Genomic DNA, 24,816 nt, shown 5'->3' on the forward strand with positions numbered 1-24,816 from the left:
GGTGGCGAGATGGCGAGTACGGAGGCGCGCTGATGCTTGGCGAGATGGCTCGATACTTGGCGAGATGGCTGATGGTTTACGAGATCGTACGATACTTGGCGAGATGGCTGATGTGTCATGGTGTGTTGGAAACAAGTTTCGATGTATCGATTTGTTCTGATGCATGGTGGCATGGCGTACGGTGGTGTGCTCGATAGCTGACGAGGTCGACGTTACGAGATACGTTGTCGTGGTCACCATTACGAGTTACGTTGGCGAAGTCGTTGCTAGGTGATACGCATTGATGTCAGTGAGCTTGCGGTCGCGTGTGATTGCTCTCATACGGGCGTGGAGAATATCGGTGATTGTTCGCTGTGAGTGATAAATGTTTGCGTATGGGCGAGGTATGTGGGATGAGATGTTGTTCGTGTCGTGCCTATGATTATGCGACTCGTTGGAGCGATGCCACCTGCTACACGATTCGGGAGCGTAGCGCTTGCGGCTCCGCGAATGAGGAGCGTAGCGCCTATGGCTACACAATAGGGGGGCGTAACGCCTACGGCTACCCCATTTGAGGAATGAGCGCCTGTGGCTCCGCGATTAAGGAGTGTAGCGCCTGCGGCTATGCCATTGGTGGTCGGAGCGACGCGCGTAGCGCCTACGGTTTTGCGGTCGGTTGGATAGACGCCAGTGGCTACACGAACGGGGCGTAGCGCCTACGGCTACGCCATTGGTTGGAGCAATGCGCGTGGCGCCTACGGCTACGCGGTTAGTGAGTGTTGCGTCCTTGACCGTAGCTGCTTCAGTTCTGTTGACGCCTTGGAGCTGGTTCGTCCTTGAACGGGTGCGCTTCCATATGGTCGGTCTAGGAGGCACGATGTGAGCTGCGGGAGAGCGTGGCGCGGAGGAGTCGACGCTTTCGTTGCTAGAGAGATCGATGTTAGACATGCTTCGTTGGTGAAATTTAGATTTCATGACTATTGTAAAATCCATCCTTCTTTTTTTTTTGTTTTTTCCAAAGTAACGTTGAGCATGTAATCAAATTAGTATAGGTATGATATGTTGGATTCTTTGAGTCGGTTCGATTCGGTTATTTCGATTATCAGTTAATAATGTAAAGGAAAATTAAGAATGAAAAAAATAGTTAAAATTAGTAGTGATGGAGGCGTAAACATATAATACGAAATGACACAAAAGATTAGAACATGAACAACATCCATGTGGCCCGTGGAACATGACGACAGCCCACCAAACTCTCTACTCATGTTTTTATAAAATCGACAAATTTTAATAATAACTTCAAGGGACTCCTTAACTTTAGGACGACAAACGAAGCGTAGAAAATGAAAGAAATTTTTGGAAGCAAGGGTAAACCTTTTTTGGTTTCATTCATCTAAGATGTTTTTTTAATAAGTTTGCCTCAACAGACGAATCTTATGCTTCTCATCATAACTTGGATTTCAGGAATTGGATGATATATAGTTACAGAGTTACTCTGATTCACATTGGATCGATGTGTAGAAGAATTAATTCTAGAAATACAGTCAGTATTCAGTAAAAGTCAAAACTACTTCTTTTCACGTACTTTTGTACAGTACTCTTTAAAAACTTCCTGCTAGCAACATAATTAACTCTCATTAGTCATTTACATATTATCCGACATGCATAAGCTTTGCTTCTACTCTTAGTTTTCCATCTCCAACAAAATTCGTTATTCATTTTTTTTTTTTTTTGAACAAAGTGGGGTTATAAAACAAACAGCTAACCAAATGATCATCTCCAATTAAAATAACCAACCGGTTTTGTAGAACTGAACCAAACTTATTCCTCATTTGTTTTGTAATCGAATTCGAACCGAATCAGTTAATTACGGATTGGTTTGGTTCGGTTCGATTTTACGGTAATTTTGCCCATGAAAAATCACAGATGTAAATTATTTTTTCAGAAAAAAACAGAGAGATCTGAAGAACAAAGGAACCTAATAAATATTTTAATTAATAATAACTCTCGCTCTCTCTCTCTCTCTCTCTCTCTCTCTCTGTCTCTCACGAACAAAGCTTCGTTCTTCTCCTCGTCTCCTTCAGATCGAAAACCCTAATTTTGTTTCCTTTTGTTTGACAATTCCATAGATTTTTTTTCAAATTTTGTTTTGTTCGAGATCTCCCACCCCCAAAAATTTCATCTCGATCTATGCGTCAGGATCTGGAGGGGCTCTTTGGTTTTGGAGTTCCTTCACAATAATCAAATAATAACAACGGGCGATTTTTTTTTTTTTTTTAAATTGGGAATGAATGGATTCAATCAATGGTGATTAAAAAAACATTGATTTGAAAGCATTTGGAGGGGAAAACTGCGAGATTTCTCCAATGGCATCAGCTAGTTCTCGTAGGCAAGTGGTCGCTGAAGCTGGACGCCGTAAGGTCAGAGATCATCATCTTCATTGTTTGATTTTATCGTTACTTTGGATTTGCCCCTAAAAATTTGTCGGTACTGAGTCCCAATTGATTTTTTTTTTCTTCTGGGTTTATCTGATCATTAGTCTCCGTTTCATTATATAATCCGTTGGAATTGAGATTGATGTATCAACGCATGCAATCCAAAATTGAGATTTTTTATTTTGTTTTTGAGATGAATGCCTAAATTTGCGTGTTGTTGTTGTTATGGATTGCAGCTTGAGCAGTTTCGGAAACAAAAAGCAGCTAAAAAGGCATCACAAAGTACTATTACCACACAGCAGCCTGTTGATAATAGCCAGCAAAGTGTTTCAGATTCAGATGGACCTCTTCCTCTTGCATCTCTGCCTAATGGACCTCTCAATCAAGTTTCCTCTATTGAAACCCATGTACATAATTTATCATTTTCGAATATAGCAACACCGAATGATGGAAGTAAAAAAGATGATGGTCAGGAGGAATCAGTGGGAAAACTTGATTTTTCTAATAGCTTAGAGTTGATTGGTTCCACACAGGACTTAACAGTGAATAATAGGCCTGACGTTGTACCTTATAGCAATATAGACATGCAATCGAGTGGAAGTTTTGATCGTGCTTCTACTCTAAGAGAAAGTGATGGTGTTGTTAAAGGCACATCTCCCTTTTCTGGAAGCTCTCTGCTATCAACCTCGATGCAAATGGATGGTTTCATTCATGGCGGTGGATTAATCTCACCAAGAAAAGGTACATGCCTATCATATGAGATTGATGAAGTAGTGTCTTTTCTTTTCAGTTCCTTTGAAGGGAACAACCCTAATTAATATTTTCTTTTTTTTTGGTTGCTAGACTCATTACAACCTACTACCAGGATGGCAGGGTCTTTTCACGAAGTTTCCAAAAACCAACAGAGAAGTGGTGAACTAGGAGGAGGTAGCATTGTGCAGAAGCCTACTTTGTCTAGCAGTTATTTGTTTAGTTCTCCAGACACATCATCTCGACCTTCTGAATCTTCAGATTACAGTGTAAATATCACAAGCTCTTCACCATTTAACTCAGCTAAAAGTGAAGCAACTGTGAAGAGATCTCGTCCGTCTTTCCTTGATTCCCTCAATATTTCAAGAGCTCGAGAGACTCAAACTCAATATCAACACCCTGAGATTGAAGCAGATTTGGTTACATCCAGTGCTTCCCAACTAACTGGCACTGATGGTTTTGGGCCATCTTCGCTCCAATATATGTCAGGGAAAAGAGACAGTAATGGACCATCTTTGACAAGCGGAGCATATGATTCTCCTAATCCATTTGAAAAATTCCGGAGTTCTTTGTATCCTGCTGCCAATGGAGTAATGCCAGGTTTTACTGATTTCTCCATGCCAAAACAAAATGATGATTTTACTGCTCTGGAACAGGTAGGATACTTATTTCTTGCACCATATATTATTTGTCAATGTATTGTCAATATGCTACTTAGTATGGTCTTCTCATATAGAAAAATTCGGTGGGGAATTGATCTGATGTTATATGAAGACAACCAAATTGTCAAAGATTTTGAGTTGATGCCTCTTTCTGGTGGATAATAATCTTCCTACTTTGTCTTGCATTGGTCCTTGATTATAAAGATGTTAGCTTTCACTGTTTCGTACATCCTCTTGTCCTGTGAATTTTCTGAGCCGCGGTTTCGATTTTTCATTTGTAGCATATTGAGGATTTAACACAAGAAAAATTTTCACTGCAAAGGGATCTTGATGCTTCACGTGCGCTGGCAGAATCCTTAGCATCAGAAAATTCTTCGATGACAGACACTTATAACCAGCAGGTACATGCAACCTTGTGGCATCCTAGTTGGATATTGCCCCTATACTAGAAAGGAATTTTGACCATTTATCATGCTTAATTGTTAGCCAGAGTATACTGTCATGTGGTTTTGGGGTCCTTATTCATGATGTAAACGGATGTGGTTTGAGTTTCTTGTTAAAGCGTTATGCTCTTGATGACATTTACTGGGTTGATCTACTCTTGAGAGTGCATGATGTTATATATTGTTTGCTATAAGACATGATTTACTGACCGTTATATTAGTCCCAGATCCTCCCAATGTTTTATGTAATACTTGTTCTCGCTTTTATCTCACACAGAGAGGTCTTGTCAACCAACTAAAAGATGACATGGAGAGGCTATATGAACAGATCCAAGCCCAAATGGTACGTATTAACTACATCTGAACTCTCAAATTCCAGTTGTAGATGCTCGAACAGTATACTTTAGTAAAGCATGATGTTGCATTTTGCTACATTCGTATGCTATCAAATTGGTTGATATTTACTGACGACTCTCAAAATTTTGAGTATGATTATGAATGAGTATTTGTATGCCATGTTCATTCATCCACTGGAGCTATTGTCTAGATTTCTTAAAATCTGTTACTTGATTTAACACTAATTCTGTCCAGGGGGAACTTGAGTCTGTCAGGATTGAGTATGCAAATGCACAGCTAGAATGTAATGCTGCTGATGAGCGTTCCCAAATACTGGCTTCTGAAGTCATCAGTTTGGAAGATAAGGTATTTGGCTTTGGATGTTATTTCTTACAATCACATTATATTTTTAGAAAAAACCAACATTTTTGGCTCATTTAGCTGCAAATGTGTGAAAGGACATGTTTAGTTTAGTTTTTGGATATTTCAGCTGTAAGATATCTGTTTCCTCTACCTTCAGATGCTTATATACATCTGTTTAGCTTAAATTTTCTTGGAACAAATATATTAGGCTCTCAGACTCAGATCTAATGAGTTAAAGCTGGAAAGGGAACTGGAGAATGCACAAGCAGAAATGTTATCTTACAAGTATGCTCTTTACTGTATTGTTATATATACCTGTCCGTATCTTCTTTTTACATGATGTTTAATCCAAAAAGAACCAAGGATTCAGTCTGTAACTTTGATGGCTTTCTGGGATCTGTTTTATCTTACCTATAATTACTTGTCAACTTTTATAGGAAAAAATTACAGAGCCTAGAGAAAGATCGTCAAGATTTACAATCTACTATTAAATCTGTTTTATCTTACCTATAATTACTTGTCAACTTTTATAGGAAAAAATTACAGAGCCTAGAGAAAGATCGTCAAGATTTACAATCTACTATTAAAGCTCTTCAAGAAGGTATTCACATTGAAATCTATTCCTCTAAAAAGTAATGTGATTGAACAATTCTGTATATATCTTATATTCTGCATCTACTGTTTCAGAGAAGAAGGTCCTACAGACTATGGTACAGAAAGCTTCTAGTGGTGGAAAATCCACTGATCTGAGTAAAAGCTCAACTAGCCGAAAAAACGCGTCAACCTCTACAGAAGGTCTAGGTAGTGGTCTTTGCACACTATTTAAGAAATTTGAAGCGTATTTTTGGAAGTCTTAACTCATATATTTGCATCTTCGGGTTCAAGTTTAATCATTGACTTCTCACCAGTCCCATGACTCTTTGGTTTCTTGCTGCAGCAATCTCAGATACTACGCCAGAGAGTTTCAACCAGGAAACAGATTCCACTTCTCTGCTTGAAAGTGATTCATCTAATACAGCTATCGTTCCTGAAACTGGACAATTAACTCTTGAAGGTTTTTCATTGAGCGTCCCAGCTGATCAGATGAGAGTGATTCATAACATTAATACGCTGGTTGCTGAGGTAGTTTTTATGGATTATTTATTTGTTGTTTTCTTCTTTATTTTAAAAGTTTTCTTTAGCTGTGAGAATAAATACTTTTATTCTGAAGGTGCTATCATTTTCTCAAATCTAGATAATCACGTGATGATCATTTTGTTTCTACTGTTGCAGTTGGCAATTGAGAAGGAAGAACTCGTGCAAGCACTGTCATCTGAGTTATCTCGAAGTGCGCAGGTGCAGGTACATTAACATTAATTCATGGGGCTAAAAACATGTCTTCTTTGACTTCAGTAAGAGTTTCTGTCACCGTAACATCTTACATAAGTTCTCTGACTAGGCTTTCTATATGGTATAGATTTCTTCTTCTTATGCTTCTTAGTCCTTATTTTCTCTGGGTCTTTTGTAAGTTGCATTCTATTGTTTGTGTGTGTTATCCTGGATCCCCAAGTCATTAATAATATTTCTCATGTTTCTTAACCATAGGAGCTGAACAAAGAGTTATCCAGAAAACTTGAAGCACAGACCAAAAGGTTAGAGCTTCTAACAGCACAAAAGATGGCCATAGACAATGTTTCACCTGAAAAGCAGCAGCCGGATTCTCATGTTGTTCAAGAGAGAACACCGATTGCAGATGAAGGCGATGAGGTACTCTCTATCTCTATCTCTGTGTGTTCAGAGTTTTAAACTTCAATCTGAGAAAGACTACAGACTAATGACATCTCTCTCTTAAGGTGGTCGAAAGGGTTTTAGGATGGATTATGAAGATGTTCCCAGGAGGACCGTCGAAAAGAAGGACAAGCAAGCTTCTCTAATGCGTGGCTCGCTCAGTCGTGACCCTTGTTGCCATTCTGTATATCCCGGGCACAGCCATGGATTGCTTCTTCTCCTTTAGTTTTGGAAGAAGTTCATTTTGGTTCTTTTGATCCTAAATTTTGGATTTCATTGGATTGAGCAAAAGTGGTATAGTGAGAGACACCTTGAAGAGTTCCAAATGGATAGAGACACGGAAGCTCAAACAGAGCGAGAGAGATGTTATATGAGTGAGTTTTACTGTTTTGGACTGAATTTTGTAATTGTTGATTATAAAGCCAAGTTAAAGTGTTCCTAGCCAAAATATAATTTACCAACAAAAAAAAAAACAATTTGGATGGTTTTGGATATTACCTCGTATAATTGGAAGACTTGATTAAACTAAATGTGCTTTTGAGTTTTGATAATTCCCAATGCGCAAAATAGGTATTCATATAAAAATATATGAAACAGAAGTGTTTACCATCGGTTATATTGTTGCAAAAACTATTGTTTCACTCGGAAATAGTCAGGAGTTCATTTAGACGATTACTCACTTATAAATTGACTGATACCCAAGAGTTAGAAAAAAAAAAAAAAAAACTTTTATATAGTATAGGAGCCACCCACCAACAAGAGAAAGAGAAATATGGGTCATATAGTAAAAGATGGTATTTATATCACACATTTCATAATAACTCCTAGGTTTCTCATTGAACAACATTATCTATATTTGATGGATGTTTTTTGATTGGTAATGATAACCTAATCTAAGACATTAAAACGATTAGAGGTCATGATGGATCATACTTTTGTCTTTAGTGACCAATCAGAATTGAACAAGTGGTCAATACAAAAATGATGTACATTAAAAGTTGTTACCATAAGGTGTACATTAAAAGTGGTCATGGCCTATTGTTTTCCATTTTGTTCTTCAATAAATACGTGCAATCTTTGATTCAACCTCATAGTCTCGACAACATAACATAATTTATTCGTCCCGCCGTCCACCGTAACACTTTTATTTTTATTTTTATGGTGAGGTAACAGAGGTGAGTACTACTGTATAGTAGCCCACTTGCTCCTTCTCCCGTAAAACCTTCTTTTGTCTTGTTTTCTTTACTCTTTTTATTTACGAAATCAGGTGAGGTAAGACTAGTCCGAGTCTCCGACATTTTTTTCCTTGCTATATACCATAGGTAAGAGAATCACATGAAACTCGAATTAAACTCTTCTTAATAAATTTACTAAACAAGCAATCAATTTTTTTTCAATATAAAATATATTGTATATTATATTGTCGATATAAATTTATGTAGATTCGATTAATATTATATATATATATTTTTTGTCTGGTACATGAAGTCATGAATCCCTATTATTTTAAGTGCTTCGATTCTTATATCAAAAACTTGTATTTTTTTAGTACATAAAATAAATATATAAATTTGTTCTTGCTTGTTTTTTTTTAAAAAGCAAAAATATTTTGTAAATTATTGTTGCTAATTTAAATATTGTAAGATTTGCATTTTATTGGTTAATGTCTTATGTGTTTGATGTTTTTTTGCTTGCAGAAATGAATATTCCAGAAGTGACATTTGAAGTATTGCTGCGACTTCCATTGAAAAGCATCGCAAGATGCAGATCAGTGCGGAAAGAATGGAAACGTCTGATCGATTCGGACTTCTTCCGAGATCAATTCATCTCACGCAACTCTTCCTCAGTCTCATGGCCAATCATCCAAACTGACACTTGAAATCGTTGGTCATCATGCATGCAAAACATGGGAACTTGCTTCTTCTCCTGGATCATTAGTGAGTTTTTTTGCCAAAGCCACAATCAGGAAACTACTAGTCTTGCTTGGTCTTGCTCTACGTACAAGCTAGCGATGGAACTCCTATTTATGTATTACGTTGGTAATCCTTTATTTCAAGAATGGTTTCGAATACCTCTTTGTGAACATAACTACACTCCGCAATATGTTGAGGGATTACGGAACAACGTGCGTTTCAGCTACAGTGAATTGGTTACAAAGATGCAAGGTGGTACTGTCGTGGGTTACAAGGTTGTGTGGTTGATCGCTCAGGATGATGCTAAAGTCGATTTTGCGATTTACTCATCTGATACATACAGGGATGTGGGAAGTTAAAAATGGGGTGACTTGTCTTCATTCTGCCTTCTGGTTTGGTCCATTGCATTGAATGGGATTCTTCATTGGCTTTCCAACCTCACCGGTTCTTTCGTAGCTTACAAATTCTGTGAATGTCATGAAGATGCGTGTCACATCATATATTTCCCTGACAGTGGAAAATATTATGAGTTACCGCGTTTTCGGAGAACCATCACGACCTCGGAAGGGTCTATGCATAGTAATGGAAACCGCACATTACGGAGTTGGAGGCTGGTCAACTACACTGAAATTGGTCCTAAGGCGTGACAGCTCTTTTGGGAAGTCAAGTTGGTGTCTTTGACCGAGCTAGGTATCGGTTATTTCCCGGTGGTGATGCATCCTTTAAACTGTGAGATCATATACTTGTGGAGCAGAAACAAGAAAGGTATGGTGTTGCTTAACTTGAGGATTAAAGTGTTTAGTCTTCACAAGGAAACTGAAGACGCTCATAAGTGTATGGATGGTTGCGTCTTGAGTTTTAACAGTTGCAGCGAGTATATGGAGAACGTTTCTAATTACTTTCTCCCATCGTTTCAAGGTGGTTCTAACCATCTCCTTGCTTCACAGTTTGTTCTCTCTCGTTCGCTGCACCGTCTTCTTGATTTGTGTATTCTGTTTTCTAAGTTCTAATCAAATTTCAAATGTGAATGTTTTACTGTTCTGTGATGTAACCAAGTACTAGTCATATTCTTGTAATAGTAATATACAATTTATCATGCTCAAGCCCTTTGAGATAAATATAATTTACCAAAACAAAATCCTATATGGTTTAAGATCTACTCTTTTTGTATTGAAGAACTGATATTAAACTATTACAGTATATGTATGATGTGATTTAGATATTTATAAAATTAGAAATGTTTATATTGTATGATATTTTTATTAATAACATGTATAGAATTAACATTAATTTTGACAAAATTATATGAAAAGCCATTGACTCTAAGAACAAAATAAATTTGTTTATTAAAAATAAAAAAGCTTACTCATGAAAAGTTAACTTTTAATAGTCAAACAATTTTTTAAAAGCTTTTAATAGTATCTCTTTGACTCTTTGTAGTCAAACAAACATATATTTCTTTCTTTAAAATATCTATATGATATTTCATATAGAAATATATCTTCATAAAATTAGTTTCCAGTTATTACAGTCTTTTTTTTTGACCTAATGAATTCCGAGTTACGGTTCTATAAATAATTATAACCTAATTTCTTTAAACCCCACAATATCAATAATATAATCTATTTTGTTTTCTGCTGCCGCCCAGTATAACACCCTCTTTTGTACTTTTTGTTTTCTCTCTTTCCCAACGAAGAAATCAGGTATGACTCCAATTTTTTTTTTCGTTACCATTATATCGAGCATTCAATATTTGGATATAGATCTATCAATCTCTTCTCACTATCACGAGCATTCAATATATATATATATATATATATATATATATATATATATATATATTTGGATATAGATCTCTCTACTCCGCAGGAAATAGTATATATCGTATATTGTATTATCTTTTTTTTTTCATGTATTTATTTGCAGTTTTGGTGGTTTGTTCGTTTAATTATGTTAATTGTTATACACATGAAGCCATAAATCTCAACGTGTTTCGATTTTTATTATACAAAAAGCACTTTCGTGTTTGGTTTTATATGATTTATTAGTTATATGTTGTCTGTTTGCAGAAATGAATATTCCTGAAGTGGCGTTTGTTGTCTTGGTGCGACTTCCGTTGAAAAGCATTGCAAGATTCAGATCAGTGTGCAAAGAATGGAAAGATTTGATCGATTCGGACTTCTTCAGAGATCAATTCATCTCTCGCAACTCATCTTCTTCAATCTCGTGGTCAATCATTCAGACGCAACCTTACAAACTGACACTTGAAATCATGGGTCATCATGGATGCAAAACATGGGGACTTGCTCGTTCTCCGGGATCTTTCATGAGGTTCTTTGTCGAGACAGCAATCAAGAAGCTACTAGTCTTGGCTTGCACCGATGGATTGGTCTTGCTTTACGTAGAAGCTACCGATGGAACTCCTATGTATTACGTTGGAAACCCTATGTTTCAAGAGTGGTTTCGAGTCCCTTTCCCTCCTTTCCTCTCTTTGGAAGATCTTGAGAGATTACAGCTGCGTGAGCATTTCAGCGACACTGGATTGGTTACCAAGATGCAGAGTGGTATCGTTGTGAGTTACAAGGTTGTGTTGTTGATGACTCACGGTGGTACTAAATTCGGTTTTGCGATCTACTTATCTGATACAGGGAAGTGGGAAAATCGAAATTTGAATTGTCCTAGGTGTCATTGGTGGTTTAGATATAGTCACCGCAAGTCGATTGCTTTGAATGGGATGCTTCACTGGTTTTCAAATATAACCGTTTTTTTAATGGCCTATGATTTCTATGAAGGTAACGTTGATGATGGGTGTCATATCATATCTTTCCCTGATAGAGGAAAAGATGATGAGATACGGCGTTTTAGGAGAAGCTTTACAACCTCGGATGGGTCGATTGTGTATTTCAACGAGTTTCATGAAAATGAAAACCGCACGTTACGGGTTTGGAGGCTGGTCAAGTACACTGATGGCCCTGAGGAGGCGTGGCAGCTCTTATGGAAAGTCAGCTTGGTTTCAACGATCGACTTGTTAGGTATCGATTATTTCCCGGTGGTGATGCATCCTTTGAACTCTGAGATCATCTACTTGTGGAGCAGGAACAAGAAAGGTATGGTCTTGTTTAACTTGAGGACACTAGCGTTGAGTCTTCACAAGGAAAACGAAGACGATAGCAAGTGTATGGATGGTTGCATCTTGAATTTTAACAGATGTAGCGAGTTTATGGAGGACATCTTTGGTTACTTGTTCCCATGGTCTAATTACGTTGGTTCTAACAATCTCATCTTTTCACAGTATGTTCTCCCTCGTTGGTTGCACCGGCTCCCTCGTCCTCCACCTACTTAGTGTGTAGCCATGTTTTGATTTTATTAGTAATACAATTTTTCTTGCATCATCTAAGACAAACATTTGCACTATTATGTAAGTACGTGAACCTTTCTAGTCAACTGAAACAGTCATTCATAGGTTTTTTAGTAGCACAAAATAAGCTAACCATTAAGGATTTAGTGAAATGAGGATGTTTAATTATTTTCTATATATACTAGGAGAGTTACCCGCACAAGAGTGCGAGCAAGAACCTTTTTAAAACCATTTTGTTAGTAAAATAGTAATATGGAATGTTATTTTGAATAACTTGTATTTCATTTATTCATATTATAGCAATTATATAAATATACATTTTAAATTTTTTGAAATAAATATACTCAATAGAAATTATCAAGTCTTTAAAAGAAACAAACTGTAGTAAAAGTGTGTAAACCCATTAACAAATTGTAAAAACTTAAAATTCAATTGCTCCTTCAATATTTTTATACGCCTAAGCAGATTCCCAAAAGATTAAGATTATAGTTTGTTATCTCGGTTACAAAATTAAAATAAGGACAACCCATTTTTGGATTTCAAGCAGCGGTTACTACAAACATTCAAAATTATAAGTAAACGTTCAAAATACACATAAAAGATCTTTAAGCCTCCACTCCTTCTATTTGAGTCCCTTAACTCTCACCTTCATGCTCCATCACATAGTTTGTGTGAAAACGTCCATCAAATTCAGAACTGTTATTATAGAAAGTGTATTTAAAATTTATACTTTAACATCATACACAACTTGATTTTTATATACATAACAATTTACATAGGTTTGTCATGTTCAAGTCCTTGGAAATCTGGCTTTATAAAGATCTTAGAGGAGGCTAAAGTGTTTACAATACATGGTGCACCTAGAGACATTTACAATTTAAAGTGAATTTTGAGATTACCTTTTGTTGATTCTATGAGATGTATTAAATGGTGCGTACCTTCATATTCTCCAACCTTCCAAAAGCGCAATACACAAAACACAGGTTCGGATTTATATGTGAGATGGCACCCGTTTGATTCCCAAGAAAACATGAATTGAGAAGCATATATGTTTATTGCACGACATTTTACTGATTCATTCCTACAGGTTTAGCAAGTTAATATAAATTCTAATATAGAAACAAACTTTCAAATGTAAGTATCCTTAAAGGTAGAATAAATGTGTTTTACCTGTCATTCATTAGCGTGAAGACAACCTCATTACAATTATTGGCACTCTCATGTCTTCTTTTATCTTCTACATCTACTATACACCCACAAACATCTAATACGACAAAAAGACGAAATTTAGCTTTCCAAAGTATTGAATGATACTTTCAAATCTATTTTTGGTAAAATTTTAAATTGTACTTTTCTATGGGAGGGACCAATACACAAAGTTACAAAATTTCTAAAAAGACTCTAGATTTCCGAACATAAAGATACCAATTAACTATATTCACAGATTTTATCATAACAATATAACATAAATTAAAGAAAACTAACTGAAAGAGATGGCATGATTAACTCTTCCATGATATATATTAACCAAATCTTCGAATCAGAAATAATGTTTTGGACTAAATGGTTGGAGCAACGTCATCGTTGAATCATCCGTAAATTTGATTTGATAAGGATGATGAGAATTCCTCTCCTTAAGGGTTGGATTGATTATTTTGAAATTTCTAATATCATACTACTCATCATCGTCGATATACTTCTGGAGTTTAGTGAGTGTAGTTGGTAAAAAAGCGGCTTCGATTGTGTCACCCTTCAAAATTTGATAACAACTGTGTAAGAAATCTTTTCTATAAGAACTGTTAGAATTAAAAATTTAAGTAAAAATCTTGTTCAATTAACTACTCTAACCTTTTCATCCACAACAAGAATAACCCGTTTTGCAAAGAAATCGTAGACATACACAAAATGTAAGACCTTGGTGTGGATACACCAATTCGTTATTCCGGGACGAAGATCGACAATATAATCGATTCTATGATTTTCTCAAAATTAGAGGTTTTCTTCTTTTTCCTCTGTTATCGAAAAACAAAAAAAAAAGAGGATTTGAGATTTGTAGAAATACAAAGAATCACGATAAAAAGTTGCGTCTTAATCGTTTTATTGTCTCCCTTTTTTTGACTATTAATTTTTTAAATATTATATATATAGAGTTAATAAGGAAACATTTTTAGTTAATAGATTATGATATTAATCTATTATTAATATATATTTGAGAGTTTATAGTAAATATATATTCTTTATGATACCAATTATATGTTTTTAGACAACATTGTTGAAGCAAGATCAAATATTACGGGAAAAAGTGCATAAGTTTTTAGATCATATGAACCACTTACTTTTTCCCATGGTCTAATTACGCTGGTTCTAACAATCTCATCTTTTCACAGTATGTTCTCCCTCGTTGGTTGCACCGGCTCCCTCGTCCTCCACCTACTTAGTGTGTAGCTATGTTTTGAGTGTATTAGTAATACAATTTTTCATGCATCCTCTAAGACAAACATTTGCACCATTATGTAAGTATGGTGATTCACAAGTGTTTTAGTAGCACAAAATAAGCTAACCATTAAAGATTTAGTGAAATGAAGATGTTTAATTGTTATATATATATATATATATATTATACACTATAAAATTTATCTTATATAGTTACTAAAAATTTCGTAGCAACAAAACTTTTGTTACAAATAAATTTTATAACTATATTGTAGTCACTAAAATCACCGTAATAACTATTTGTCGCAAATTTGCTATAACTTTGTCACTGAAAAATAGCCAACTGCTACATTTTCTGTAAGTATTAGTTACAAATTACGTTAGAAAAATCAATAACTTGCGACTAATTTCCTCAAAAAATCTTTAAAATTACTTGTCATAAATTTGTTACAAATTATCACAAACTAGTATTTATCCCGTGCCTATGCACGGAATTATTATTTGTGATCAAATAATATATAAATAATTATTAATTTGTAAAGCATTATTTCAATTATGAAATGGGTCTCAAAACTACACCGTCCAAAATGTAACCTAATAGAGTTTTGGGCAAAATTACCCAGTCCAAAAGTAATACACCTTCGTTTCATGTTCACAATACATGCTCAATACTTTGTATTTGCGAAAAGTTAGCAAATATATAAACATTAAGCATTTAAAAGTAGGAAATTCAATTTGATCGTGGAAATTTAAACATGACAGAGTTGTATTAACATTAGAAAAGCAAAAAAAAAAATATGATAAAAGATAAGCATAAACACACTTGCTGTTGATCATGAATTAGTAAAAATGACACTCTCCTTAACCGGAAACATCGTAAAAATGATAGTTGGATAAATGTGGAAAATACCAATCATCAAATTAGTAAGTCTGTAGTTGGTGCAATAAATTTTGTTATAATATTTACATAGAATTAAAAAGATCGTAGAGGTGAAGGTTGTACCAGTATATGAGCTATTGTTATCTAATTTTTTTTTCGTATCTCAATTCCCCTCCTCATCAACAATTAGGATCTTCCAACTGAATATATAAAAATCATATTAATATAACTTTAAGAGAAAATCTATGAATATGAACAACCAGGAAAAAATACGAATGGAGAGGAGAGGAGAGGATTACAGAGGAGATGTAGTTTAGATGATCAAAAAAATAAAACGATGGATAAGAAAGGATTACTAATAGAAAAAACTGAATTTGATTTAAATAGTAGTGGAATCGGTTGTAAAATCAACTTGAACTTGGAGACTGGGAGAAAAATCAGCAGTTTTTTTTTTTTTGCTTTCTTTCTTCTGCTTGGTGTTTTTTTTTTTCAGTTGTGTGATAAATATTATTTTTAGTTTTAATTAAAAAAACCTAAATTCTGATGTGGCAAGATTTAACTGGTCAAAGGGCTTATGATTTATAGTATAAAAGATTATCTATAGAATGTAATAGCATTATTTTTTTGCTATATGATTTTAATTGAATATAATTTGTATATTTGACCCTTGTTTTACAAAATTTATTTAATTGGAATTATATATGTAAAGTATTGATTTATTATGAAGAACATTCATTACACAAAACATATTTTACTTACATAGTTACATTACATACAATAAATAACTAATTTTTGTAATCTAAAGTTTTGGAAGAATAACACCAGCATCCTTAACAGACTTTCTTACTTGTAGTGAATCCAATATTTTCAGCTGCTCATTGTGCTTCTAATACTTTTGAAAGTCGTCAACAAGCTGCATAGTTTCCACACACACATTGATTCATGATACTGGAACTAAGATTGAAAGAGTTTTACTTACAGTGGTGAATTGAGTGGGAGAACTAGAGCTGGAAAAGAAAAAAAGAAACACATCAAGCAGAATATATTCTGTACACATGTATTAGATATATATTTTGGTTAGACAAACACAAATAATGGCTCAATGTCCCATAGAACTCAGACTGAAGCTTTAGAATCAGATTCACTATAATAATCTCACTCATAGTGGACTATAATAATCGCTCCTGTCACACACTGGTCTTGATGCTTATGAGTATCGTGGCAATCCTCTTCACAAATACACAACATTTTTATTGGATTTCTGATATGAAAACAGTTAAGAAAAAGTAAAGAGTTGGAGGATGAAAGAACAAACTGACGACAATTACTCGTAGTTGCATCTGTAATCAGTTTGTTAACATAGAGCAAAGGGCTAGTCCATCACCATTGCCAGTGGTGTTTAATTTCATTAGGCTCTGAGCAAACAGATGCTAGTGGTGAAGAGGTCAGGAAATCTATAGTACTTGCAAGTAGTCATGGCGTCTAGATAATGCTGTATCATATACCACTTCCCACCTGTAATGATGAAGGAATATATGTTCTCTTTCCGTGTTGTGAAAGATCATCATGTCCTTTTTCAGTAGCTTAAATGATCTTATCAACTCTTTATGTCTGAAGTTTGCTTTGGTTCATCCAAATATAGTTCAACCTGTTCGACTCTATAGTAGTAAATGCATTGACTAAGAACTGCTGAAATTATTTGCCTGCCATGACAACCATCGAAGATTCTCCATATCTTTAGAATATTATATACACATAAAACTTTCTCATGGTGACCATTTTTCTTTTACGTCCATGCGTATCTACAAACCCTATATCGATGTCTAACCTTTAACCATCCTCACCATAAGGGAACAACAATGGATATTGTAAAGTCAAATACGCCAGATGAAGTTCACTTATCCTCTGTAAATTACCCGAATGACTTTCTATAACAATGTCACGTTTACTCACACCAGCCGTAAAATGTTCATGTATTAAAGCAGCAACCTTTTCACTGGTAGGAATATTATGAGTCCTCGCATCGACGGTTCTTTCTGAAGGTAACATTAATCTCAAACCATCAATACTGTTTTCCATGTTAAATCTTTCACGTGCCGACCTGAACGCCTTAACATGCGGATTATGATTATCAAGCATCTTCTTCAAGAGCTCAACAGTGGTATGCCTTAAATCCCCTTTAGATCCATATGTTCTATTTATTTGTTGTTTTCTTCTTTATTTTAAAAGTTTTCTTTAGCTGTGAGAATAAATACTTTTATTCTGAAGGTGCTATCATTTTCTATATGGTATAGATTTCTTCTTTTTATGCTCTTAGTCCTTCTTTTCTCTGGGTCTTTTATAAGTTGCATTGTACTGTTTGTGTGTGTTATCCTGGATCCCCAAGTCATTAATAATATTTCTCATGTTTCTTAACCATAGGAGCTAAACAAAGAGTTATCTAGAAAACTTGAAGCACAGACCAAAAGGTTAGAGCTTCTAACAGCACATAAGATGGCCATAGAAAATGTTTCGTCTGAAAAGCAGCAGCCGGATTCTCATGTTGTTCAAGAGAGAACACTGATTGCAGATGAAGGCGATGAGGTACTCTCTATCTCTATCTCTGTGTGTTCAGATATTTAAACTTCAGTCTGAGAAGGACTACAGACTAATGACATCACTCTCTCTTAAGGTGGTCGAAAGGGTTCTAGGATGGATTATGAAGATGTTCCCAGGAGGACCTTCGAAAAGAAGGACAAGCAAGCTTCTCTAATGCGTGGCTCGCTCAGTCTTGACCCTTATTGCCATTCTGTATATCCCGGGCACAACCATGGATTGCTTCTTCTCCTTTAGTTTTGGAAGAAGCTCATTTTGGTTATTTTGATCCTAAATTTTGGATTTCATTGGATTGAGCAAAAATGGTATAGTGAGAGACATCTTGAAGAGTTCCAAATGGATAGAGACACGGAAGCACAAAGAGAGAGAGAGAGAGCTGTTATATGAGTTAGTTTTTACTGTTTTGGACTGAATTTTGTAATTGTTGATTGATTATATAGCCAAGTTAAAAGTATTCCTCGCCAAAATATAATTTACCAACAAACAAAAAACAACTTGCATGGTTTTGGATATTATTATTATTATTATTATTTTTTTTTTTAAAGAAATACCATTATCATTATAACATGAGAGAGCGCTGCTTCTCAAAGGAGAATACAATGTGGAAAAATAAAAGAAATTGTGTACGTTTAAACCGACTGGAAGTTTGAAAACCAAAGATGGAGATAAGTGTCTTGTGGTGATTGCGCTGGAGTAGACTTGTCTTCATTGTCAAGTCCTAGGAGACGTCTTCTTAGGATTAGTTGAATTTGTTTGCGGATGGAGTTCTCTGTTCGGAAGTTTGTTGAGTGGAGCCTGGCATTCCTTTCCGCCCAGATAGTGTAAAGGAGAGCCTGAAAGAGAATCTTACAAATGATATTAAGTTTCCTGGTCGAAGTTGGTGACTTGATCCAATCGAGGAATCCAACAAATGTATTCGATTGCGGGGGGGGGGGGGGGGGTCAAATGAGCAAAGAAGTCCAGCCATAGTACTTTGGAGAAGGGACATTGAAAGAAGAGGTGGTCCCTTGATTCCTCTCCCGAAGGGCACAAGAGGCAAGCTGACGGAACCTGCAAATTCCAGCTCCTCAGTCTGTCCCTCGTTGTGAGCCTACTCAAAACTGTGAGCCAAGACAGAAAAGCCATTTTTGGTATGTTCTCCTTGAACCAGATCTGAGTATTCCATGGAACCGATGGACCTGCAGGATGTAGATGCCTCCAAGTTTTCATTGCTGAGAAATTTACTTGAGGCTGATCTGGAGTGAGCTTCCAAGAGAAAATATCTTCTCCTTGATCCGAAGTAGGTGGTGAATGAGCTTGAATGCACGATCTAAGTAGCTGAACTGCAGGATTCCTTCCCCTCGGTAGAATCCAACCCCCATTGCAAACAACCCCAACTACGGAAGAATATAGACCAATGCCTGTGATACGAGGACCAAGCTCTCCAACAACCTCTAGGAGAGAGCCTAGTCCTGTCCAATTATCGTGCCAGAAGAGGGAGTCACGACCAGTAACAATCTCACAGTGAACATAGGGTCTTGCTATCTCTCTTAGCTTAACCAACCGCCGCCAAATCCAACTTCCCGTAGTTCTGAAATCGACGGTCCATAAGCTCCTTCCCCTAATCAAGTGTTTCCTCACCCACAAGACCCAGAGAGACCCAGCCTGTGCGAAGATCAGCCATATCAGCTTCAACCCGAAAATCTGATTCCAATCCACAAGCCTCTTCAACCTTAGACCCCCCGAAGACTTAGGAGAACAGACAACCTCCCAAGAGACCTTAGCTCCTCGAGCTGAGTCAGCGACTCCTTTCCACAAAAAAGCGCTACAGATCTGTTCCAGTTCCTCCAAGCAATTGTTTGGGAGAAGGAAGATATCCAAGCAATTGTTTGGATATTATCTTCTCGTTTAAATGGAAGACTTGATTAAACTAAATGTGCTTTTGATAATTCCCCATGCGCAAAAGAGGTATTCATATAAGTATATGTATGGTCATATATTTGTACAAAAGGATTATTATTATATTGTTTATTTATGAAACAGAAGTGTTTACCATGAGTTCATTTTGGCGATTGATTTCCCACTTATAAAGAGACTGATAAAAAGAGTATATGAGCCACCCACCAACAAGAGGAAATATATGAGTCATATTATAAAAGATGGTATTTATATCACACATTTCATAATAACTCTTAGGTTTTTATATTCAACAACATTATCTATATTTGATGGATTTTTTTGATTGGTAATGATAACCTAATCTAAACCTTTAAAACGTTTAGAAGTCATGATGGATTACTATACTTAATCTTAAGTGACCAATCAGAATTGAATAAGTGGTCAATACAAAGAAGATGTACATTAAATTTTAAGTTGTTACCATAACGCATAACACTATTGTTTTCGATTTTGTTATTCTAAAAATACGTTATACGTGCAATCGATTCAACCTCATAATTTCGACAACATAACCTAATTTATTCGTTGTCGGCGCCCATCGTAAAACCTTTCTTTTGTCCTTTTTTTCTTTACTCTATTCTAATATTTTCTCTCACGAAACCATTAGTGAGAGCATCACATCAAACGCAAACTAAACTCTTCTTAATAAATTTACAATAAAAGCAATCAATGTTTTTTTTTAAATATAAATATTAGGATCTCCACATGGAAATATATGCTATAACATATTGTCCATATAAATGTATGTAGATTCGATTATTATTTTTTTTTAATTTAATTTTTTTTTTATACATGAAATCGTGAATCCTATTTTTTAATGTACTTCGATTATTATATCAAAAACTTGTTAAAAATAGAAAACTGTTTTTTTTGTTTGGTTTTTCAGAAAAGCAAAACTAATTTGTAATTTTAATATTATAAAATTTTCATTTCATTGGTTATGTGTTTTTTTGTTGTTGTTTGTTTGCATGCAGAAATGAATATTCAGAAGTGAAATTTGAAGTGTTGGTGCGACTTTCATTAGAGAGCATCGCAAGATGCAGTTCAGTGCGGAATGAATGGAAACTTTTGTTCGATTCGGACTTGTTCCAAGACCAATTCATCTCACGCAACGCTTCCTCAGTCTCAAGGTCAATCATCCAAACCAGACCTCACAAACTGACACTTGAAATCGTTGGTCATCATGCATGCAAAATATGGAAACTTGCTTCTTCTCCTGGATCATTAGTGAGTTTTTTTTTGTCGAAACCACAATCTGGAAACTAGTCTTAGCTTGTACCGATGGATTGGTGTTGCTTTACGTACAAGCTAGCGATGGAACTCCTATGTATTACGTTGGTAATCCTTTGTTTCAAGAATGGTTTCAAATACCTCTTTGTGAACATAACTACGTACACTCCGCAATATGTTGAGGGATTACGACAACGTGCGTTTCAGCGACAGTGGACTGGTTACAAAGATGCAAGGTGGTACTGCATGTCTTTAGTTACAAGGTTGTGTGGTTGATAAAGTCGATTTTGCGATTTACTCATCTCATACAGGGATGTGGGAAGTTAAAAATGGGGTGACTTGTCTTCATTCTGCCTTCTGGTTTGGTCGTCACAAGTCCATTGCATTGAATGGGATTCTTCATTGGCTTTCCAACCTCACCGGTTCTTTTGTAGCTCACCGGTTCTTATGTAGCTTACATCTTCATCGGATGTCATGAAGATGCGTGTCACATCATATATTTCCCTGACAGTGGAAAAGATTATGAGTTAATTACCGCGTTTTCGGAGAACCGTCACGACCTCGGAAGGGTCTATTGTTTACTTTAACGAGTATGGTGGTAATGGAAACCGCACATTACGGATTTGGAAGCTGGTCAAGTACACTGAAATTGGTCCGAAGGCGTGGCAGCTCTTTTGGGAAGTCAAGTTGGTGTCTTTGACCGAGATAGGTATCGGTTATTTCCCGGTGGTGATGCATCCTTTAAACTGTGAGATCATATACTTGAGATCATCCTTACGGTGGTGTTGTTTAACTTGAGGACTAAAGTGTTTAGTCTTCACAAGGAAACTGAAGACGCTCGTAAGTGTATGGATGGTTGCGTCTTGAGTTTTAACAGTTTCAGCCAGTATATGGAGAACATTTCTAATTACTTTCTCCCATCGTTTCAAGGTGGTTCTAACCATCTCCTTGCTTCACACTTTGTTTTCCCTCGTTGGCTGCCGTCTTCTTGATTTGTGTAATCTGTTTTTTAAGTTTTAATCAAATTTCAAATGTGAATGTTTTACTGTTCTGTGATGTAACAAAGTACTAGTCATATTCTTGTATTAGTAATATACAATTTATCATGCTCGAGCCCTTTGAGAAAAATATAATTTACCAAAATAAAATCATGTATGGTTTAAGATCTACTCTATTTATACTGAAGAACTGATATTAAACTATTACAGTATATGTATGATGTGATTTAGATATTTATAAAATTAGAAATGTTTATTACAGTATATGTATGATATGATTTAGATGTTTATATTTTATAATTACGATATTTTTATTAATAATATGTATAGTATTAACATTAATTTTGACAAAATTATATGAAAAGCCATTGACTTTAAGAACAAAATAAATTTGTTTTTTAAAATTAAAAAAGCTTACTCATGAAAAGTTAACTTTTAATAGTCAAACAATTTTTTAAAAGCTTTTAATAGTATCTCTTTGACTCTTTGTAGTCAAACAAACATATATTTCTTTCTTTAAAATATCTATATGATATTTCATATAGAAATATATCTTCATAAAATTATTTTCCAGTTATTACAGTCTTTTTTTTTTACCTAATGAATTCCGAGTTACGGTTCTATAAATAATTATAACCTAATTTCTTTAAACCCCACAATATCAATAATATAATCTATTTTGTTTTCTGCTGCCGCCCAGTATAACACCCTCTTTTGTACTTCTTGTCTTCTCTCTTTCCCAATGAAATCAGGTATGACTCAAAAATTTTCTTTTTTTCGTTACCATTACAGCGAGCATTCAATATTTGGATATAGATCTATCAAACTCTTCTCACTATCTAAAACGACCATTCAATATATATATATATATATATATATATATATATATTATTTGGATATAGATCTCTCTATTTCGCAGGAAAAAAATATATATCGTATATTGTATAATCTCTTTTCATGTATTTATTTGCAGTTTTGGTTGTTTGTTCGTTTAATTATTATCTCTCAACGTGTTTCAATTTCTATAATAGAAAAAGCATTTTCTTTTTTGGTTATTAGTTATATGTTGTTTGTTTGCAGAAATGAATATTCCTGAAGTGGCGTTTCTTGTCTTGGTGCGACTTCCTTTGAAAAGCATTGCAAGATTCAGATCAGTGTGCAAAGAATGGAAAGATTTGATCGATTCATACTTCTTCAGAGATCAATTCATCTCTCGCAACTCATCTTCTTCAATCTCGTGGTCAATCATTCAGATGCAACCTTACAAACTGACACTTGAAATCATGGGTCATCATGGATGCAAAACATGGGGACTTGCTCGTTCTCTGGGATCTTTCATGAGTTTCTTTGTCGAGACAGCAATCAAGAAGCTACTAGTCTTGGCTTGCACCGATGGATTGGTCTTGCTTTACGCAGAAGCTACCGATGGAACTCCTATGTATTACGTTGGAAACCCTTTGTTTCAAGAGTGGTTTCCAGTCCCTTTCCCTCCTTTCCTCTCTTTGGAAGATCTTGAGAGATTACAGCTGCGTGAGCATTTCAGCGACACTGGATTGGTTACCAAGATGCAGAGTGGTATCGTTGTGAGTTACAAGGTTGTGTTGTTGATGACTCACGGTGGTACTAAATTCGGTTTTGCGATCTACTTATCTGATACAGGGAAGTGGGAAAATCGAAATTTGAATTGTCCTAGGTGTCATTGGTGGTTTAGATATAGTCACCGCAAGTCGATTGCTTTGAATGGGATGCTTCACTGGTTTTCAAATATCAGCGTTTGTTTTATGGCCTATGATTTCTATGAAGGTAACGTTGATGATGGGTGTCATATCATATGTTTCCCTGATAGAGGAAAAGATGATGAGATACGGCGTTTTAGGAGAAGCTTTACAACCTCGGAAGGGTCGATTGTGTATTTCAACGAGTTTCGTGAAAATGAAAACCGCACGTTACGGGTTTGGAGGCTGGTCAAGTACACTGATGGCCCTGAGGAGGCGTGGCAGCTCTTATGGGAAGTCAGCTTAGTTTCAATGATCGACTTGTTAGGTATCGATTATTTCCCGGTGGTGATGCATCCTTTGAACTCTGAGATCATCTACTTGTGGAGCAGGAACAAGAAAGGTATGGTCTTGTTTAACTTGAGGACACTAGTGTTGAGTCTTCACAAGGAAAACGAAGACGATGGCAAGTGTAGGGATGGTTGCCTATTAAGTTTTAACAGATGTAGCGAGTTTATGGAGAACATCTGTGGCTACTTTTTCCCATGGTCTAATTACGCTGGTTTTAACAATCTCATCTTTTCACAGTATGTTCTCCCTCGTTGGTTGCACCGGCTCCCTCGTCCTCCACCTACTTAGTGTGTAGCTATGTTTTGAGTGTATTAATAATACAATTTTTCATGCATCCTCTAAGACAAACATTTGCGCCATTATGTAAGTATGGTGATTCACAGGTGTTTTAGTAGCACAAAATAAGCTAACCATTAAAGTTTTAGTGAAATGAAGATGTTTAATTGTTTATATATATATATATATATTATACACTACAAAATTTATCTTATATAGTTACTAAAAATTTTGTAGCAACAATGGCAAATTTGCTACAAATTTGTCACTGAAAAATATGTAGCCAACTGCTACTAATTGCTACATTTTTCTGTAACTATTAGTTACAAATTACGTTAGAAAAATCGGTAACTTGCGACTAATTTCCTCACAAAATCTTTAAAATTACTTGTCA

At 35.5% G+C, this 24,816-nt stretch overlaps 1 protein-coding gene and 4 pseudogenes across 8 annotated transcripts; all 5 read left to right on the top strand.

Moving 5' to 3' along the window:
- The first annotated feature begins 1,922 nt into the window (after positions 1-1,922).
- LOC104789285 (protein BLISTER) lies at positions 1,923-7,265 on the top strand. 7 transcript variants are annotated; one of them, XM_087457366.1, is made up of 14 exons: positions 1,943-2,399; positions 2,651-3,155; positions 3,258-3,341; positions 3,426-3,820; positions 4,108-4,227; positions 4,547-4,612; positions 4,861-4,971; positions 5,177-5,253; positions 5,502-5,569; positions 5,656-5,769; positions 5,906-6,090; positions 6,241-6,309; positions 6,553-6,714; positions 6,801-7,265. In XM_087457366.1, the coding sequence occupies exons 1-14, from the start codon at positions 2,346-2,348 to the stop codon at positions 6,879-6,881; spliced, it is 2,091 nt and encodes a 696-aa protein (XP_087313492.1). In that variant the 5' UTR covers positions 1,943-2,345; the 3' UTR covers positions 6,882-7,265. The 7 variants fall into 7 exon arrangements, 3 of the variants coding, with proteins under 3 accessions (XP_010513313.2, XP_087313492.1, XP_087313501.1); XM_010515011.2 differs by having other exon boundaries at positions 1,923-2,399; positions 3,258-3,820; XR_015561338.1 differs by having other exon boundaries at positions 1,945-2,399; positions 3,258-3,820; positions 5,406-5,569.
- Positions 7,266-8,746: 1,481 nt separating this feature from the next.
- On the top strand, positions 8,747-9,658 carry LOC147949808 (putative F-box protein At3g23950 pseudogene; annotated as a pseudogene).
- Positions 9,659-10,719: 1,061 nt separating this feature from the next.
- Positions 10,720-12,087, top strand: LOC104707390 (putative F-box protein At3g23950 pseudogene; annotated as a pseudogene). The gene has a single exon (XR_015595585.1). The product of XR_015595585.1 is annotated as a putative F-box protein At3g23950 pseudogene (transcript).
- Positions 12,088-19,805: 7,718 nt separating this feature from the next.
- Positions 19,806-22,074, top strand: LOC109126232 (putative F-box protein At3g23950 pseudogene; annotated as a pseudogene).
- Positions 22,075-23,162: 1,088 nt separating this feature from the next.
- LOC104789289 (putative F-box protein At3g23950 pseudogene) lies at positions 23,163-24,494 on the top strand (annotated as a pseudogene).
- Positions 24,495-24,816: the final 322 nt, after the last annotated feature.

This window comes from Camelina sativa, chromosome 1 (assembly GCF_030686135.1).
Source record: "Camelina sativa cultivar CO46 ecotype springtype chromosome 1, ASM3068613v1".
Taxonomy (NCBI): Eukaryota; Viridiplantae; Streptophyta; class Magnoliopsida; order Brassicales; family Brassicaceae; genus Camelina; species Camelina sativa.

Bases quoted from the DNA above. Each gene is read 5' to 3' on its own strand.
- LOC104789285 (XM_010515011.2), top strand. From the start codon at position 2,346: ATGGCATCAGCTAGTTCTCGTAGGCAAGTGGTCGCTGAAGCTGGACGC. The intron at 4,228-4,546 runs GTACATGCAACC...TATCTCACACAG, and splicing joins CAGACACTTATAACCAGCAG to AGAGGTCTTGTCAACCAACT. The intron at 6,091-6,240 runs GTAGTTTTTATG...CTACTGTTGCAG, and splicing joins TTAATACGCTGGTTGCTGAG to TTGGCAATTGAGAAGGAAGA.